A 19,015-nucleotide genomic window follows, 5' to 3' on the forward strand; every position below is an offset into this window, starting at 1 on the left:
TTGTCATCCCTGCCCCTCAGACAGCTTGAGTCCGCTACTGCACAGGACTTATATGATTGGATATAAATAATTTTAGATAAGATGGTGTATGAAGACGTGCTGCTGAGGGTGAAGGTGTCTAAATGTTCAACTCACACAACGCTGAAAGTCACCTAAATCAGCATGTAAAGGCAAAAATGTGGGGCTAAATTGTTATTTAGCATAGAAATATTAAACAAATGTCCAAAATTAGGATTGTTTCTCTTTCTTTTTAGAGTCAAACGTAGTTTTAGTTTTAGTTTTCCCAACAAGATCGAATTAGTATGCAGATGATTCAACGCCATAGGAAGATGTCACGTGATTCAATAAAGGATAAAATAAAGAGGATTTAATGGAACCTGTATCCTTCATATATATATATATATATATATATATATATATATATTTTTTTTTTTTTTTTTTTTTGCAGCGCGCGCTGCTGTGACGCACGGTCACATCTAGTCAGGTCAGCATCGAAAATGAATGCGCTGCGACCACAGACAGGATGAGACCGGATCCGGTGTGCAGAACATACATCACCCAATTAATTATAAGCGGACCAGAGCTTTTCTCCTAACAAGTCATCCTCCTGCGGTCACCCTGTGAGTGTTTGGATCATCTGTTTGTTTGTTTTTTAACGTTTTGTTGGGACTAAAGCCAAAAGAAACCCCGAGGACCTGGAGAGGAATTATTTCAGAATTGGGGATTTTATTGAATTTGACTGTTTTTTTAAAATCTGCAACCTGCTGTGAAGCAGACATCTGCACTTAAATGAATGGAAAAGTCATAGAAGAAGCAACAAAGGAAACAGTTCCTCATTAAAGTTCCTCATTAACTAAAAGTTTTGTCAGATTTTCACGCCGTGTTTCAAACGTATCCATCTGTGGAACGAGGCACGTTTTGTGAAATTACAGAAGAAATGTGAAGACAAATTAGCCTCTTTGACGCACCGAGACAAATCCCTGCTCCTCGTTCTCACAGGTCAGATGTGTGTGTGGATGTAAAACGTTGCTGTTAGCTGAGAGTTTTAGGTTTGGTTACACCTCTCCCAGCTGTAACTCGAGCCTCCTAACCGTCATCTCTGCCCACAAACCGGGGCGCCCCGAGCTGGAGGTGCCGCGGGGGACGCCATGGGACGATCCATATACTAATGTGATGGGTAAGATTACCAGCTGTTTATATGGAGGTGTCTCTGGTTCCTCCATGGGGTGCATTGAGAAGCAAAGTGGGTGTAACTGTACAAAGAGCCAGAAAACGGTTGTTAAGAGGTTTGGGCCATAAAAAAAAACAACTCGAAAAAGAAGATGCGAAGATGCGCGTAAAATGCGCGTAAAGTCCGCAGAATTTTTTTTTAAGAGGCTTTAGAGGTTCTTAAAAGTTGATTTTGGTAAATTGTAGAGTAACCTAATGTTTATTCGATTAGACTCTATCTGTTGCGAGTTCCTTAAATGTTTGTGTCATTTTGTCTATAGTCTTAACCTCCTTTACGCACGCAAGTCAAGAATTGAATTGGAAATAATTTCAGGATTGATGCTCTAATTCAGGCTGATGTAGCAATTACAGGGTTGTGTGTGTGTGTGTGCGCGTGTGTGTGCGTGCGTGCGTGTGTGTGTGTGTGCGTGGTGTGTGTGTGTGTGTGTGCGTGCGTGCGTGTGTGTGTGTGTGTGTGTGTGTGTGTGTGTGTGTTGTGTGTGTGTGTGCGTGTGTGTGTGGTGTTGATATAATCCACACCCATGAAACCTGAGTGAAGGATGCTGCTGGGACGTATTGAACGCAAAGAGTGAACCTGCTGTTTGAAACAGCCACCTACTGGCGCAAATCTGCGTAAAAGTCGCACCATAAACTCGGCTGTAAATATTTCTTACGTTATGTCCACATGTATTCTCTGCAAACAGGAAATATATCATATGATTCATTAATGCTTTTTTAATAATGTCATGTTGGATGCTTGTAATCATGTGTGTGTACACTGTCCTCATATGAGAAATTAAGTATAAATGATGTTCCCATAGACATTTATAATGTGTTCGTTCGGGATTTCATCGATTGCTTAAATTATTTATTGGCAAAGTTAAAATATATATTTTAATTTGACTACTTGAACTCAGCTTTCCTAATGGTAGCTCTGGCCCTGACTCAAAACAGAATTTATAGTCACCTCATGTATAATATAATACTCCTCCTGTAAGGACATTTTAAGTCATTTACTGTTATATTTTGGGTAAAAGGAGTCATCGTAAGAATAATTCATCTACATTTGCCCGAGCAAACGTCATAAAAGACCAAAAACAATAATATGTGGGTCTGTAAATCCACTAGTTTTTAGCAATGTAAGTCAAGCAGAGAAATACATTTTTTTTATTTTATTTTTTTTTTTTTGGGGGGGGAGTAGTACTGTCAGCAACATTAATCTAAAGGTTTCGGATATATTTACTGTTGGTTTTGGTTTTTGTATCAAATGTGATGACAGTAAGAAGGATCTAGAATATCACCAGATATGTTTTAAACTCTTTCTGTCTATAGACATAAAGCTTAAGGAGCTGCTGTCATCATTATATAATCTGCATCAGCAAAAATGGAATGAATAAAAATGACCTTGAGCTTCAGCAACCACAGATTTTCGGGACATTTATTGTTGGTGCCTCACAGTTTCTTTCTATAAACAGCTCAAAAATCTCGCCAAGTTATTAAGTCGGGAAAAGTCTGCAAATTTGATGAGAACACTTTAACCTTTTTCACAAAATCATCTTGTGAATTTTCTAGAATGACTTTTATTTATTTATTCTGTCTTGTTTCAAGACACAGAAGCTGAGTTCTGGGAATGTCTAAGAACGAGTGAAATAAGACAAACATGACACGAACCGTGTAAATGACCCTCTGGCCTTCGGGGACGTGAATGTCCAGTGCTCCGTCGCTATTGAAACCCAATGCAATAGCCAGTGATGAGCTGATCCTCAGGGTGCTGATGAGAGCGGAGGCTAATGGTGGTGTTTTTATTGTGTATCCGGAGCTTGAAGGACGGAGGCTTTGATGATTATGTCACTGATTTCCAAGCAGTCCCTTCCAGAACATTATTGAGCTCCAGTAAACTCTTCTGGTCCCTGGCCGCCGCCCTTAGGTTGTTGCAGAAATGATGCTGAGAGTGCAGGTGGGTTAGTGTGACTGAATATGATATCTAATATGTAACTGTGGTGGCATGCAGCTCTGTGGAAATGTTTTTCTTTGAATTAGGAAGGTTGTCAAAAAAGCTTCTAAAAGCAGTTTATTGCATTAAGAGTGAAAGGGATACAGAGAGATTTGAGGCAGTGGAGAAGCGGAGGAAGTAAAATGGCACCAGCATGAAGAGCTCCAAACCCTTCTCGAGCACGTAGGGCAGCCTATACACTGTAAACCCAGATATAGTTGTAAATAAACTTTTTAGTGGTCACTACTTATTCTTTCATGTTTTGTTAAAAAAACATATTCAGTACTAAATCACATTAGTTGTTTGTAATAATCAGCTTAAGTATGCAGTGCACATACGTTAAGCAGAGATAACTAAGGATGTTAAGGTTCTGTATGGAGTGGCGGGGTAATTTTAACTGCTGAAGCGGTGCAAAGGCTCATGGGAAATATATGTTCTGAACGGTTTCTGTCCTAGTTAAAGTGTGTATTAAAAATGTTCTATTACTGTTTTGGGTGTGCATTTATGTTATGTGGAAACGACCTCTATGCATTGTCATCCTCTCTGTTTTACTGGAACTAATGTATTAAACACATTGTTTTTAAAAAACGATATTGTTATAAAGGGAAAAACATATTTATAAGAATGATTTCTTTCTATAGTTTTGATAAGCATAGTAATGACTACTAAATGTAAACTTGGTTTGTCTACTGCATCAACTTACCAGTCTGTGTTAATACAACTTGACCTGTTAAGTGTCACCTTTTGTAATAACTTAAATGGTTTAAGGCAACGGGTCTCCACACAAATTTCTAGTAAAGTCAACTAATTCGGGTAAACAGTGTATGGCACTGCATTGCATTTGCTCCACTGGAATGGACCAAAATAATTGGGATTTACTTACTTGGGCAAAGATGACTTGGTCACAACACTGGTAGAATCCACCTGTTACGTCTCTGAGTCTGCTATCTGTCCAGATTTCAAAGACCTGTCTTTCTCGGGCTATTTTTGGAGTGTTTGATGGCGCGACGGCCACATGCATCACAGTGTGACACGACGCGCCTGCTGACCCTCGTCACACCCACACAGAAAGCAGAGGAAATAATATCATGATGATTATGACTTCTCTTCAGTTACATGTATTCTCATGTGACTCTCTGCATCTGCCTGCCGGCAGATTGCTATTCATGAGTGCACATTTTTTAAACGCTCCTCTGGTTCCTGATTTATTGTATAAAACATGAGGGAAAGCTGAATATTAGGGATTCATAATTTAAATTCACAATAGTTATCTATCATCAGGCGCTGTTCAGGAGGATATTTGATAAGTACAATATAGTGCAAAAGCCTTCATTGTGAACTGGTCTGTTGTCACTTTAATTAAAAGTTGAGGAATCTTTTTAGAATTTGGATATTTCTATTCACTTGCTAATGCACACTTAAATCTGGTTTGGGACCAGAGTTGTTGCATTAAACATGGGAAAGTGAATAATGAAATGCATAATCTCTCTCTCTCTCTCTTTCTCTCTCTCTCTCTCTTTCTCTCTCTCTCTTTCTCTCTCTCTTTCTCTCTCTCTAATGTAATTTCAAGGAGATTATAAACTTCTTGACTTGTCCTCATTCACCGATGAACCTTGTGTCACCCGTTCCGTAAACCATCCCATCTAAAGATCATCTCTGTCCCGTGTTTACTGTATCTCTTCTGTTTGCTCTAATTTCCTCTTGTATCTTGAAAAAACTTTGATCAAACAAATACATATTAGCTTGGTATTTAAGGGATTGTTTGTAATGCTGATCATTTTGGAAATTACCTGATTATTTCTATTGAGGAAGACTTTTATTTATTTTTTTGTCTCTCTTTTAGTGGTAGTTGCAGTTCTCAAAAAGTTACCAGCAGATGTTTTGAATTCACTGGTGATGTCTCTTTTTTGCCCGAGCTCATTCAACACTGGTGAAGTTGTACAACAGAGCTTTTAGCCACTAAACGATTATCATTGTTTTGTATCCATAATGTGCAGCAAGTCAAACAATAAGCCATCCTAAACGGTCCTCGAGGATGAAGCTCTGCAGGTTGAAGAGTTCCTCGGTGTTAGCGGAGGTTTTCACTCTGTTGACTACCTTATTGTTTAATTGTCCGGTTGCTTTGGGAGCACTCCGCTGAATGCCTTGAGCTAAAAAATGCAAAATGTTTAATGGAATGCAGTTGGCCTATTAATTACTAACCATAAACTCAAGGCTGATTTAGATTTGATCAGAATACAGCATAGAAAATCTGCTTAGAAACATTATAAATATAAGGAAATATTGGATAGGATAGAACAAGATAATGTAATTCTGCAACATAAAACATCACATTCATTTTTAGTTTCACTTGTTTTCATTGCAATAAATAATACACATTATCAGTCTGCCACTTAAAATTTTTTTGTTTTAAATTAAATACACAAAATCCAGTGCTGGTCCGATGGTATAAGAATTTTGGATAGTCGTCATGGAAACATTAACTGGTCATGTGACAAGGGCTGGAAAATTGGCAGAACAGGCATCCAAGTGACAGTATTCTGATCTAATGAAAATCCCAGTTGTCAGATTGACAGCACTCTAGCCCAATGGATTGGGGGGCAGGGGGTGCACCAGGAGGGCCCAATCATATTTCAGGGGGGTCCGGTGGCCTTGACCAACTGCCACTTTGCTCGTTTGAAAGCCATGATGTCTCTCTCTCATGGGTGGGCCAAATTCTCTGGGCGGGCAAAGCAGAGAAAGGGGAGGTAACCTTGCTCCTTATGACCTCATAAGGAGAACATTCCAGATCGTCCCATCTGAGCTTTCATTTTCTCAAAGGCAGAGCAGGATACCCAGGGCTCGGTTTACACCTATCACCATTTCTAGCCACTGGGGGACCATAGGCAGGCTGCGGGAACTCATATTAATGTTTAAAAAACCTCATAAAGTGACATTTTCATGCCATGGGACCTTTACATTTCAGTTTATTACAACTTGAGTGTTGTTTTTGTAGGTCTAAGCCATCGTTTCTATTGGTTATGAGCATTTTAGATACAGTTTGTTCAAATGGACATTTGTGTTTACCTGTCCTCTAGTGGCTGTGTGAAATACCAGTATGACTCTTGTCTGGCAGGACCAAAGAAGGAAGTAGTGTGACTCGTTGGTTTAGTGACTAGTCGTTTCTACACTTTGTTTTTTGCACTGATTGAACAAACAAGATCAAACGTGTTATTCAGTGAGCTTTAGACGTACTGTGCACAGCCAGGCTAGCTGTTTGCACCTGTTTCAAGTCTTTGTGCTAAGCTAAGCTAACCGACTCCTGGCTGAAGCTTCATATTTACCGTACAGGAGAAAGTAATAGCTGATCTTCTCATCAAACTCTCTGCTAGAAAGAAAATAGGGGGTTTCCCCAAGGTAGGTCTTGTTTAGGGCAACATCATTGTTTACTCAAACCTGCAAAGATCAGTAATGATGCGTTTCCTGCTGCTGACTTCCCATATGTGGTCATTACTGAGAGAGCATCAGTCACATTCACCATCATCAGAGTCAGATATGCCAATATTTGCACTTGGCTGACTGTAACTTCATTTTTGTGACTCGTCTTAATTTACTGCGCTGAGTCGTAACAGATAAAAATCCATCAGCAGTATTTTCAGTAATGGCTGCTGGCAAGAGAAAACAGTTTAAACATTTTGGAGCTGTTCAGTAGAGATGTTACGTTTTACAGCAACATCATTATCTCTCTTGTATCCTCCTCTTCACTCTTCTCTTACTTCCTTGTCTCCTCATCATTCTGTCTTTACACCTGTCTCATCTACCTTTCTTCTTCTCCTTTCTTTCTCCACCTTTCATTTTCCTCTTTACCCTTTCATGCCTCCCCTCACCTCTTCCTCCCATTTTCCTCTTTTCTCCTCGTTTCTAATCTACTTCTTCCCTCATCTCGTTTTATTCTTCCTCTATTCTCTCTCATCTCTGTCACTATACTCTCTCTCTCTTTTCCCCACTAAATTTCTTTATCTCCTCTTCATCTTCTTTCTCCTCATCCCTTCTCCCCGACCTCCCATATCCCTTCCCTCTTCCTCCTCTTTCATTATCTTTTTTCCATCTTTTTCTCTTCCCTTCATTTCTCTCATTACTAAGCTGTGCCTCTCCCTCCTCTATGTCTCTTTCCTCATCCTCATCATATTCTCCTTCTCCTTCTCATCCTCTTAACTCTTTTCTCCTCTTGCTCAATTTCCCCTTTTATCTCCTCTCCCTTTCCCTTGTTTCCTTCTCATTTCCCTCATTCCTCCTTCTCCTTTTCTCTCATCTCATCCTTTTCCTCCTCCTCCTTCTCCTCCTCCTCCTCCCTGCAGGCTGTTGATGGAGAGGATTTCGAATGTCAGCCGGGACAGTGGTCATCGCAGGAGGAATTCTGGCTACAGTCATCTTACTGACCATCGTCGCTGTACTGTGTTTATGTAGGTTGCAGGTATGACTGTTTCTTACTCAACACACATTTAATGCTTAACTGAAAAAGTACAATAAATGATTTTCTAAAAGACATTCTAAGAGTCTAAAACGATAGACACAGCGGTTCTTTGAGCTAAATGCTAACATGGTCTTGTTTAGTTTGTCACAACCTGGCACGTAAGGCCACGACAAGGTGGGAGTTTTCCCACACGCTGTTTTCAAAAGTAAAGTGATTTCAAACAAACTGAGATTAATTAAATACACAACAAGTACATGGAGAGAGTCCCAGAACAGCCAGGTGTTCCCAGTTGGCTCTAATGATACCCTGAAACCAGTTATCTAGAAAGTAGTAGACAAACGACAGATTGGTAGGGAAGGGCAGTGGCCATCACAAGCTGGTATCATGAAGCTGGTTCACCATTCTAGTGAAGCGTGAGCATTTTAACATTTGCTGATTAGCACTAAACACAAAGTAGCCTACCGCTGAGGCTAATGGGTTTAAAACTAAGTATTGGACACATTCACGTTCATTCACGAAAAGTCAGAGGATCACCAAAGTTGTTTCAATTCATTCTGAGGGGAACATGAACGTGTGAACCACCTTTTCTGTCAATCCATCCAATATTTGTCGAGACATTTCACTCAAAACAACAAATGTCAACCTCATGATGGTGCTGGATGAAAAGTCAGGATCACCAAAGTCAGTAGGATTCATCCTCTGGAGAACAGGAACTTCTGCACATCATTTAAAGGAAATCCACACAAAACCAGTCAGCCCAGCTGTTGAACGTTACTGGATCCAGATATTCGTCATTTTGATTAGTAACAAGGCTTCATATTGTTCTGCATGATGTTTGTCAGTGTTATCATAGTCTATATCGACGACGTTTCATTTCCGGCTTTCGGCCGGATGTCCTTCTTTTCAGCTGGATGTCCGTTACCTTCCACTTTCTTTGTGTTGGAATTTCAAACTCTGGTAGATTTCTGAGGACTCTGGTTAACTGCTCCTCAGATCTCTGCAGGGTAAATCCAGACAGCTAGCTAGACTATCTGTACAATCTGAGTTTTCTGTTGCACGACTAAAACAACTTTTGAACGTACACATGTTCCACCAAAACAAGTTCCTTCCAGAGGCTATTTTGCAGAGGCGCCGTTGCTCTGTCCGGTGCTTAGCGCCACCCAAGACGACTTTGATTGGTTTAAAGAAATGCCAATAAACCAGAGCACGTTTTTCTCCCATCCCGCAATATTGTGTGGAATAGCCAGACCCTCCTCCGCTGGGCTTTGGAGGAAGGTCTGGCAATGCGAGACTAGTGTTAACGAAAAAAAATTAAAAAAATACTCTGACCGTTCTCTCTCCTCCTGTTTTTCACTGCTCCAGTATTACTGCTGTAAGAGGGAGGAGTCTGAGAAGGGGGAAGAGGAGGAACCGGAGCTCGCCACCATGTCGCCTTCCTGGCCCCTGCCTCTGTCCGCTCCCCCTACACCTCCGACGCCGGAGCACTACGGCAACGAACCGGAGAACTACACCCCCACCTTCCTCACTGAGGCCAACGGGCCTGCCAGCTGCTTCCCAACACCGCCGCCGCGCAGGTGCCAGCGCTCACACACCTTCTGCCCGTCCTGCGCCCGCTGCTCGCTGCCCTTCTACCTGCAGCACCCGGAGAGGCTGTGCAACGGCGGGCGCAGAATCAGCTACAGGACTGTGCAGCAGCAGGACCTGGAGCTGCCCATAGATCTGGCCAGCTTCTACCAGAAGCTCAACCTCATCCGCTCCGTCACCATGAGGGAGGTGGTCAACCACAGCGTCAGCACCGACGTCTAGGAGCAGGCAGGGGGAAGGCCGCGCCGTCCTGCTAGCCTGGAGGAAAATTGCACTGACTTGGTGCTGTCCGCAGAATACACAAAATTACTTTGTGTTGTGCTGTGGGTTCAGCATTATTGGTGTGCTGCACTAATGTACTACAACACTGAGGGCTTTTGGGTGATGTAACACATCTCCTGGCAGTCATATTGGAGGTCTACAGCTCTGGAGCGACTGCTACTGTAACAGCTGAATGCATATGTGATGTAGTTTAACATTTGTTTCTGACAGACTTGAACGGACTCATTTGTGTCAAGTTTGACTTAAAACTGATCATTTTGTGACCAATATGTCTGATTTTGATGTTTAGAAAATTAGCTTGTTTGTTAATTAGCTAGTTAAGTAGCTAAACAATAAGTCTATCAAAGTATAAAGAAGAAAATTCACAATTTGAGCTTTTGTCGGTAAATTAAACACCGACAAATGCACCACACAAGAGACAGAATGCAAACATGAGGTTTTCTAAATGAGGCTAATGGCTAGTTAGCTACCTAGCTTACTCTGAAATCTCTGCTAAAGAATAAGTCGTGGATGCATAAAGAGAACTGGATACAGCGTGTGAGGCAGGCCCCCTTAATTCATACAGTATGAAAGTTTTTCAGTGGTGCATGGCGCATGAAGCACTAGAGACTTCCGCTGACTAAACCGGCTACTCCTGGTTTAGCTGTTCGCTAATTTGAATGGGGAATATTGATTTAATCGTGCGGCTCTTCTAGACTTTCCAAATGTTGTTGGATCAAATGGATAAAAAAAAAGTAATTTCCCAGTGGTTGTGATGCTCAAAAACCCTATCCACTTATTAACAGACATCTCTTTCGCCATGTAAGTCTGTGGGAAAAAGTCCTTTTGGAGCAGAGGGCATCCCGTGACTTTGTAATTCCACTGTTTGGCCACTATGTCGAATATGCCTCAAAGCCCGGCGCACTTCTGGGGGACCATGAGTCTGGTCTTAATGCGTTTGTGTTGACTGTGTGAATGCAAACAGAAAAAAAGCCTGTAAAGGTATGTAGTTCTTCGGGGGAGCTCTGCTATACAGTTTCTCTCAGGGAGTCCCCAGAACTCTTTGGTCCAAAAACACAGATTGTCAACCCATGTGCAGACCAAAACCCAACAGTGAATGTATCTACTAACAAGTATTGTTTGTGTATTAAAGCATGATGTATCTTCTTCCTCTGTGTCATAGAGCTCCATTAATGTAACAAAAACCCATCAATGAGCCGCACTGTTGCGCAGGGTGTCATGTTCCTTCCTTGCCATGAACACACACACTGTAGTTTATTTTCAATTAGAGCATACTGACACACCCAGTTAAATTGTGCCCGAACACGTTTTTGCCCCAAAGTCCGGTTCGTTTGACTAGTGTGGTCGCTAAATGGTGCCCGGGCCCGCTTAACCGTGCCCAGGCCCGCTTGAAAGAGGTGGGCCAGGGGGCCTGGGCACCGTTGAAGGTAACTGGGCCAAGTGTTTAGTAAGCCCTTAATTCCACACACACCGTCCCATACAAAAACTACAGTGATAGCTGATTTTGGAAATTACTAAGACTTAAGAAAAAAGTGAAACTACATTTGTGTTTTTAAAGATGTTATGTCTTCAGTAGGAACTAATGGCTTTGGAGCTGGGAGAAGCAGACAGGAAATCATCAAAGTATTTAGACACATTGTTGGTTTTGGTCTTTTCATGGGCAATGTTAGCACGAAAAATATAAAATAACACTTATCTTGAAAGCTCCAAATCAAGAGGGTTTCGGAGAAGAAATACTGACGAGCTGCAATCTGTTTCCTGAGTCCGTAGCTTCCGTTTGGAGACCAATTTATTGTATTTGAAGACTGTTCACATTGACTCAGACTGTCACTGACTACAGTCAGTCTCCAACAGACTAGTACTCTGCTCCTGTACTGAACATACAGTGTATATGTGTACTTTTACAGTTTACCTTTAACACCACTTGACTTTGATTTCATTCATGCAGTGGGAAATATATAAGTGGATGTTGACACGGACAAAATGTTTTATTTGTGTGTGTTTGTGTAGCAACAACTGTACAGTGTTACATTTCACCTTTATTTCTTTCACAGTGACATTTTACAGTTTATTATCTGTTCAGGCTGGAGGTGCACAGATGTTTTCACTCATTCTGCCTGATTATAGACTGAGTCAGGGTCTCAACACCTGTGTGAGCTGCTTAGATGCAGAGAATATAGTGAGCCATTTCAACTATTTTTCAATTGTCAGTTTGAGTGCACTAAGCATTTTGTGCTTGCGCATTCCCTTTTCACCCTCTGTACTATATTGACTCATTAAATCAGAATTTTAATTGAAATTTTCACATCAAAAATCTATACTTCAGTATCAAGAATTCTGCTTATAATGTTATGTCGTTTTTGAGAATCCTTACTATTAGAAATTAGATTTTTACTCAGGCAAAATGTTATTATTTCTGTCATGAATTCCATTTTTCATTAGTTGACTTTCAAATATATATTCTCGATCTTGAAATTACTCAATAAATCACCTACATTTTTTGTATGAACTGCTTGACAAGTTAAAAGATATCTATAAAAATTCAAATTTAGAAATTATAAATTCAGCTCTTGAGCAAGGCAAGACATTCTTTTAACATCAAGGATTGATTTGATATTATTTTCTAGATAGAAATGTATCCTTGGTTAAAAAAAAAAAAAAAAAAAGCTAAAACATTGCAGACGTCAGGAGCTTCAGTTTGACCCATTTTTGTGCTCACTTGTGTAGATTTGTCAGCAAAGCGATGTGTTGTTGTTTTTTTGTCCCAACTCACAGAGCAGCTGGTGATCCTGTCAGTATGTGAGTGTTTCAGTGTGTGAATTCCTGTTTGTCTGCGGAGTGTCTCGGTGCAGAAAACAAATCACATTTTAAAAGGGCTTTTCTGAAGCATTCAAAGTTCCAATGGCTGTGATTTCTGGAAGATATTTATTTCCTGTTAAAGACATCAAGTAGATGCTGTGCTGTAGGCCAGGATTCTGCACCATGAGGTATCCAGCATTTAAGAAAAAACCTGCACATTTCTTAATGATAGTACAGTAGTAGTACTCTGTTTATTCTCTCTCAGAAAATGAGTGTTTTTTCCTGTCATGTGTGATTTAGTCCTTCCGTGTTTTTCATGAGGTGTGTGTTAACACATTGTGATCGTCTAACACTGATAGAGAGTGGAGGACCTGCAGAGCCCTAAAACACCTCGGCTAGGATGAATGGATGTGTGTTGGCGGTTAGGATAGTTGCAGCAGTTAGCGTGCCTAAAGCAGAGGTTATCAATTGTTTTCCGGCAATTTTTTTTAGCCAAGACTAAATGAAACACAGAAGAGAAGAGGGTTTTTGGGATTAAAGTTTGCATGCAGCCACAGAGGAAGGACATCCTGGTAGTCAACTCTCTCTGCCAAAGAAATATCCAGCCTGTCGATCAATAAAGCCTCAGACATGAATCCATTCAGGGTGTTTTGGGGGGACGAAGCTGCACGTACTACACTTTGTATTTGTAAGTTCCTGGGGAAGAATGAGTGCAGAACCACTTTCATTATTCAGTGAGTGTTTCCAGACTTATTTTTTTTTTTCCTTTGGATAAGACTGAAACGGTTGCATTTGTTTCCTGTCTGCTTCATCAGTTGATGTGTTTCTGTTAAATCCTGCAGTTCAGTAGATGATGAGGCTTGATGCTGACCAGCAGGGGGCGCCAGCTGCTGTCAAACGTGCATCAACTGCAGCTGCTCTGTAAGTGATTTAATTTACAGTGTTAAATAAAAGGATGCAAAACTGTTCGGTATCTGTGTAATGCCTTCTGGGAGAATATTGATACAGAAAAGCAGAGCAGAGGGAGTTCTGTTGCTTATTTTTAAAATCATTTTTGACCGGCATTAAATCAAACGAGTTTACGTCAAAAGAAGCCAAAGGGAAGAGAGTGGAGATCACTGTAGAATAATATTAAGTCAACTGGGTGTTTCTTCATTCATAGTTGTGATGCACCTCTGCAATTTACAGCATCACGACTTTCAATTTCAGTGTAATAACCTGAACTAAACTACATTTATTCCTCCAACCACCTTAGCTAAAATTACAGATAGAACACGTTTCAGTTGCCAGTTTGAATCCCTGCACTGATACAGATACAAGTTATTTTGAACACAAGTCATGGGCATTTTTAAAACCTGCAAGAAGTTGCAAATGTTTAAATGTAATTTTTGTTGAAATAGTGTGATTGGAGGAGAGTCCTGGTGGCTGGGGTAACACCACGTTCCCCAGTTCATTTCTTGTCACTTCTCCACTAGTCTCGCATTGCCAGACCTTCCTCCACAGCGCTGCGGAGGACGTTGTGGCGAGTCCACACAGCAATCCGTGATGGGAGAAAAACGTGCTTTCGTTCATTGGCATTTCTCTAAACCAATCACAATCGTCTTGGGAGGTGCTAAGCGCCAGACGGAGCCACAGTGCCGCTGCAAAATAGCCTCGGGAAGGAACTTGTTTTGGTGGAACGTGGACGTGGAGGTTGTTTTAGTCAGAAAACTCAGATTGGACAGACAGTCTAGCTAGTCTGGATTTACGCTGTAGAGATCTGAGGAGCAGTTAACCAAAGCCTTCATAATTCGAATGGAGTTTAAAATGCCAACACAAAGAGAGCGGAAGGTAACAGAACATCCGAAAACGGACATCTGAACAGAGTGACATCCGGTGGAATTTCCGCCAGAACGAGAACAATCCTGGAAGTGGAACTTCGTGGATATAGACTACTTTTCTACTGTCTGCCATCATATAGAGCAGCAATCTCCCAACCCTGCTCCTGGAGAGCTACATTATCCTGCATCTTTTAGGCATTTCCTGAATGATCTGCTCATTATCAAGCAGCTGAAGCCTGCCAAGAGGATTGATAATGATGAGTTAAGAAGTAGAATCAGGTGCGTCTTCCCTGAATGCGCCGTTTGTCCGGGCAACCAGCTCTAGTTGGACTCCTGGTTGTTCCAAACTAGGGGTGACCACGAATAGTCAAACATTCGATGCTTGGATTGAAAGAGTCTGATTCGACTGCCAGTCTCACAGTCAAATCTTCGCAGCGCCGTATAAAGTCCAGCTCAGACCAAAGATTAACAACAAGACGAATGTAAACTTGCAGCTCCTTGCAACGCACTGCTGGTCTGCAACGTTCTGAAACCTGCCAGTCGACGATAGGCAAGACTTGACAGATCTGATTTGACTATGAAAATTCTTAGTCGGGGACACCCCTATTCCAAACTTTGAATCATGGAGGCCTGGATCGTGGAGGGTTTTCACCTGACAGGTGTGTGCCTTTCCAAATCAACTAAATTGACCACAGGTGGACTCCGATTAAAGAGTAGAAACATCTCAAAGATGATCTAGAGAAATTGGAAGCACCTGAGCTTAATTTTGTGTCATAGCAAAGAATCTGAATACTTATGTCAATGTGATAGTTCAAATTTTAATACATTTGCAAACAATTCTGAAATCCTGCTTTTGCCTCGCCATTATGGATTATTGAGTGTAAAAATAATGGAAAAAAATGAATTTAAACTATTTTAGCATAAAGTTGCAACATTACAAAATGTGAAAAGTGAAGGGGTCTGGGTATATTCTGAATGCTCCGTATATGGGCAGCCCTGTCTTCTAAAGAATTATGTTCACACACAATTATATTATATTTCCATCAAGATTACATTTGTTTCATACCAAAAATAAGTACGTCTGTAATGTAACTTTTACATTACATTACATGTCATTTAGCTGACGCTTTTATCCAAAGCGACTTCCAATTGTGCTTTCAACCCTGAAGGTGCAAACTCCAGACAAGTAGTAAGTGCAAGTACATGAGCTTTAAATAAACAAAACTACAAAGAGCCATATGAAAGTGCAGCTTCAAGAAATATATATACTTTTTTTTTTCTTTTCTTCATGATTATCAGAGGTGTAGTCGGAAGAGATGTGTTTTTAGCCTTCGGCGGAAGATGCGTAGGCTTTCGGCCATCCAGATGTCAATAGGGAGCTCATTCCACCAAGTACGTTACGGAAGTTTTTATTCTTTTTTTCTTGTTAAACATTTGATGTTGGAGAGAAACATGCTAGGTCCCTGAACAAATATATGAAATTCACATAAAAACGACAAAGAGGCAAATCTGTTCATTTGAATTGTTATTTAATTGAAATACAAGTCAGTACCATTAGGTTTTTAGTTTATTATCAACAGTACACAATGTCCATACTTTCGTTTTGTACAAAGAGGTATCAGTTATATAAAAACACAGTACACAAAAGTTAAAAATGACACATACATGTACACGTCTGAATACATTTCAACCATACTTCAAGTGTCAGGAATCTTCTGTGTTTGTATTAACTCTCCTCTGTCACACACACACACACAGACCAGAACTGGCATCAGTTGACCCGAGGAATAACCATCGGCTGGCATCAGGAGCGTCACGATAAATGAAAATGTGCTATGACTAATAAATATGCTTCCATATCCTGCAGGCGTACCGGCACAGCGCCAAGCGGGCAGGCAGGGGGGTGGGGAGGGGGGGTGGAATGGAAATCTATACTTTTTACATGCCAGACACCAAACTGAAACACAATTAAATAATATTCCATAAACAGTATCTGTATTAAATATTCTAGTCATGCAGTATATTCCGTCGAGAAATAATTTAATCGATCTTTTCATCGCAACGATGGACACAACAAGATGGAGCTGCTGACTGGTGATGGAGGTCCGTGAGACCGTTTGAGTGTTGACTCCATTTTGTTTCTGACTCTTGCTGACACGTGTTGTTAGAGGAAGATTTTCTACCAGAACAACAGCTGATATAAAACTGGCTTTCTGGTTGAGATACAGTATAATGATAATAAGAATGGTGAGGATGATGAGGAACATTAACTGTCTGTTCTGTCAGTTAATTGATACAAAAATGGTATTAGAAGCACATGGAATACCAATAATAAAACAACTGAAACAACTGATCCAAAATAAGTTTAATATTAATAATAAAAACCATAGAGGATCCCACTGAGATTGCCAAAAAATTCAATAACTATTTTGTAAATATAGGTCCTGCTTTGGCTGCAAAAATTCCCATCATGCCCATTTATTCCCCGAATATAAAGTCCGTCCCCCCCATCTTCCTTCATTTACTTTTTCTTCCGTAAGTTAATGACGTTACATTGAGATCTTGACATAAAATTGGAGATGGTCAGAAAAAAACATTTCTCGGGACAAGAAAAAACAATTCTTTCCGTAAAGCTGGGGGAGACGTTCCCTTCAAAATTAAAAACAGCTTCCCTCTTTTTGACCAATTGATTCTCTATTTATTCCAAATAAAACAGACACGTTCTGTGTGAATGAAGACAATGATGAACCTGTTTTGTTTTATGTGTGAACATTGCAGTTGATGCAGCATCAACAGGATTGACAACATGTTTTTGTCTGACATCAAGATTTCATTTTAGATCATTTAAACTATCCAACTGACAAATGAACCCATGTCAATCCAAGTAATCGGAGGAAGCTCTGGACTTTCCTCCCATTGTTCACAGTAACTGCAGTACCACGTGTACATAAACGTACCCATTTGTTTCCTCATGCCAGTTTGAGTCGGGGGTGCGGAGAGGCAGTGGTGTCCTGGACTAGGAGGTTGGGGGCCGTAGGGCGCGGCAGGAGTGGCAGCAGGCCTTGCTGTAGTACCAGTGGCTGCACAGGTTCACCTTCAGAGCCAGCAGGCAGTTGGTGGAGGGACGATCCTGGCAGCTCTCATCTGGGACACAGTTTGCACATGGTAGTGTTCATGTTAGCTATTTTAAAAACAGTTAAATCTAGAGCTGCACAATTAATCACAATTTTATCGGAATCGCTATTTGTAGTGGGGGGGGGGGTGCAATATTTGTTAAAGGCAAACAATGTGTCAAACCATTCTGAATTAGGTATTGTGGTGCTGCAGAGATGTCCCAGCCTAGAATTCATATATCATTCATATATAATTCATAATATTTTTCAATGAAAATGAGAATGATAATAAAAAAAATTCCATACCCTCCAATATCGTGAATAATATCGCTACTGTGCAATATCAGTTGAAATAATCGCAATTATTAAGATATTTTCCTCATATCGTGCAGCCCTAGTTAAATCTAAACTAGTCTTGCTTTGCCAGACCTTCCTCCACAGCGCTGCGGAGGAGGGTCTGGCTAGTCCACACAGCACTCCGGGATGGGAGAAAAATGTGCTCTGGTTTATTGGCATTTCTTTAAACCAATCACAATCGTCATGGGCGGCGCTAAGCGCCAGACAGAGCAACAGTTCCTCTGCAAAATAGCCTCGGGAAGGAACTTGTTTTGGTGGAACATGTACGTTCAAAAGTTGTTTTAGTCGTGCAACAGAAAACTCCGATTGGACAGATAGTCTAGCTAGCTGTCTGGATTTACCCTGCAGAGATCTGAGGAGCAGTCAACCATAGTCCTCAGAAATCCACCGGAGTTTAGAATTCCAACACCAAGAAAGTGGAAGGTAACGGACATCCGGCTGAAAAGATTGAAATCCGGCAGAATTTCTAGTGTTAACGGAGCAATCCCGGGAGTGGAACGTCGCAGATATAGACTAAATCTAAACCCACAACCAGGCAAAGAGCCCAGGTCTATATTTGATACCAAAACAATACCTTTTTTTTGATTTTTTGCATTTATCAAAAGAAGCCAAAGTTCATTTAAAGAGAAATTCCAGTAATATTCAACCTGGGTCTTGCGGCATTTCTACACAGGTGGCGTTTCAGCAACCCAAAGCATATTTCTATTCTTCAAGTCTATTTAATTCAATTTTATGTAACTGAACTGATCTGAACTAAGTGAAACTGCTGCTGCTGATCTGCTAACGCGCTGCTCACGCAATGGCCCTCATACTCATGGCCATTCTCACTACGGGTCGTGCTAACTTTGCACTCGCAAAGAGATGGAGATTTAGGAAAAATGTCTCCAGCAAAAGAAAATGTACACTACCCTTGGAATGTTATGAATCAGCTGTTAATATTGCTAAAGAAGAAAAATAACCCACAGTGTTGCATGACAGGGGAGAAAAATTTGTTTTCCAGTCCATAAAAGCATGCAAGTGACCCTCAATCATTATTGAAGCACAACGGTGCGATGTGGCTCCAAATATTGAGTTGGTGTTTTTTTTCTTTGGGCCCTCTGCAGTCTGCTCAGTGGTTAGATTGGAGTAACTGTGATTTGTCAGTCCAATGTGCAGCTGTGATGCAAAGCTTTTAGTTTTACCAACGACAGCTGATTTCTTCTATTCTTTTTCAACTGTTCTTTGTCTTCTTCTGCCCTTTCAATTACCAGTCAGTAGCTAACTGCAGAGGGATCTACTTTTGGGGAAAGCTTGCCGGAAACTTGTGGCTAGAATAATCAGTTTTTGAGATTTTGTTAGATGAATAGGTAGATCTTGTTTTTTTAAATGAAGAACAGTGTGTGTGTAAGCTTCTGGAGGCAGAGCA

The 19,015-nt window shown here is 40.8% G+C and overlaps 2 protein-coding genes across 5 annotated transcripts in view; one reads left to right on the forward strand and one right to left on the reverse strand.

Annotated features, from left to right (window-relative positions):
* The first annotated feature begins 498 nt into the window (after positions 1-498).
* On the forward strand, positions 499-13,286 carry LOC120561428 (protein FAM163B). 4 transcript variants are annotated; one of them, XM_039804547.1, is made up of 3 exons: positions 499-1,177; positions 7,540-7,655; positions 9,018-13,286. In XM_039804547.1, exons 2-3 carry the CDS (start codon positions 7,563-7,565, stop codon positions 9,459-9,461), a joined length of 537 nt encoding a protein of 178 aa, XP_039660481.1. In that variant the 5' UTR covers positions 499-1,177; positions 7,540-7,562; the 3' UTR covers positions 9,462-13,286. The 4 variants fall into 4 exon arrangements, with proteins under 4 accessions (XP_039660481.1, XP_039660482.1, XP_039660483.1 ...); XM_039804548.1 differs by having other exon boundaries at positions 499-999; XM_039804549.1 differs by having other exon boundaries at positions 499-620.
* A 2,366-nt stretch (positions 13,287-15,652) lies between these two features.
* Positions 15,653-19,015, reverse strand: part of adamtsl2 (ADAMTS-like 2) — a 47,006-nt gene continuing 43,643 nt past the window's right edge. Inside the window, 1 exon segment of the mRNA XM_039804039.1 lies at positions 15,653-17,284. Within this exon segment, the coding sequence (XP_039659973.1) occupies positions 17,157-17,284 (128 nt within the window). The 3' untranslated portion in view covers positions 15,653-17,156.

This window comes from Perca fluviatilis, chromosome 6, assembly GCF_010015445.1.
Source record: "Perca fluviatilis chromosome 6, GENO_Pfluv_1.0, whole genome shotgun sequence".
In the NCBI taxonomy this organism is placed as follows: domain Eukaryota; kingdom Metazoa; phylum Chordata; class Actinopteri; order Perciformes; family Percidae; genus Perca; species Perca fluviatilis.

Coding starts and splice junctions, on each gene's coding strand:
- LOC120561428 (XM_039804547.1), top strand. CDS start 7,563: ATGTCAGCCGGGACAGTGGTCATCGCAGGAGGAATTCTGGCTACAGTC. Junction 7,656..9,017: donor TGTGTTTATGTAGGTTGCAG/GTATGACTGTTT, acceptor TCACTGCTCCAG/TATTACTGCTGTAAGAGGGA.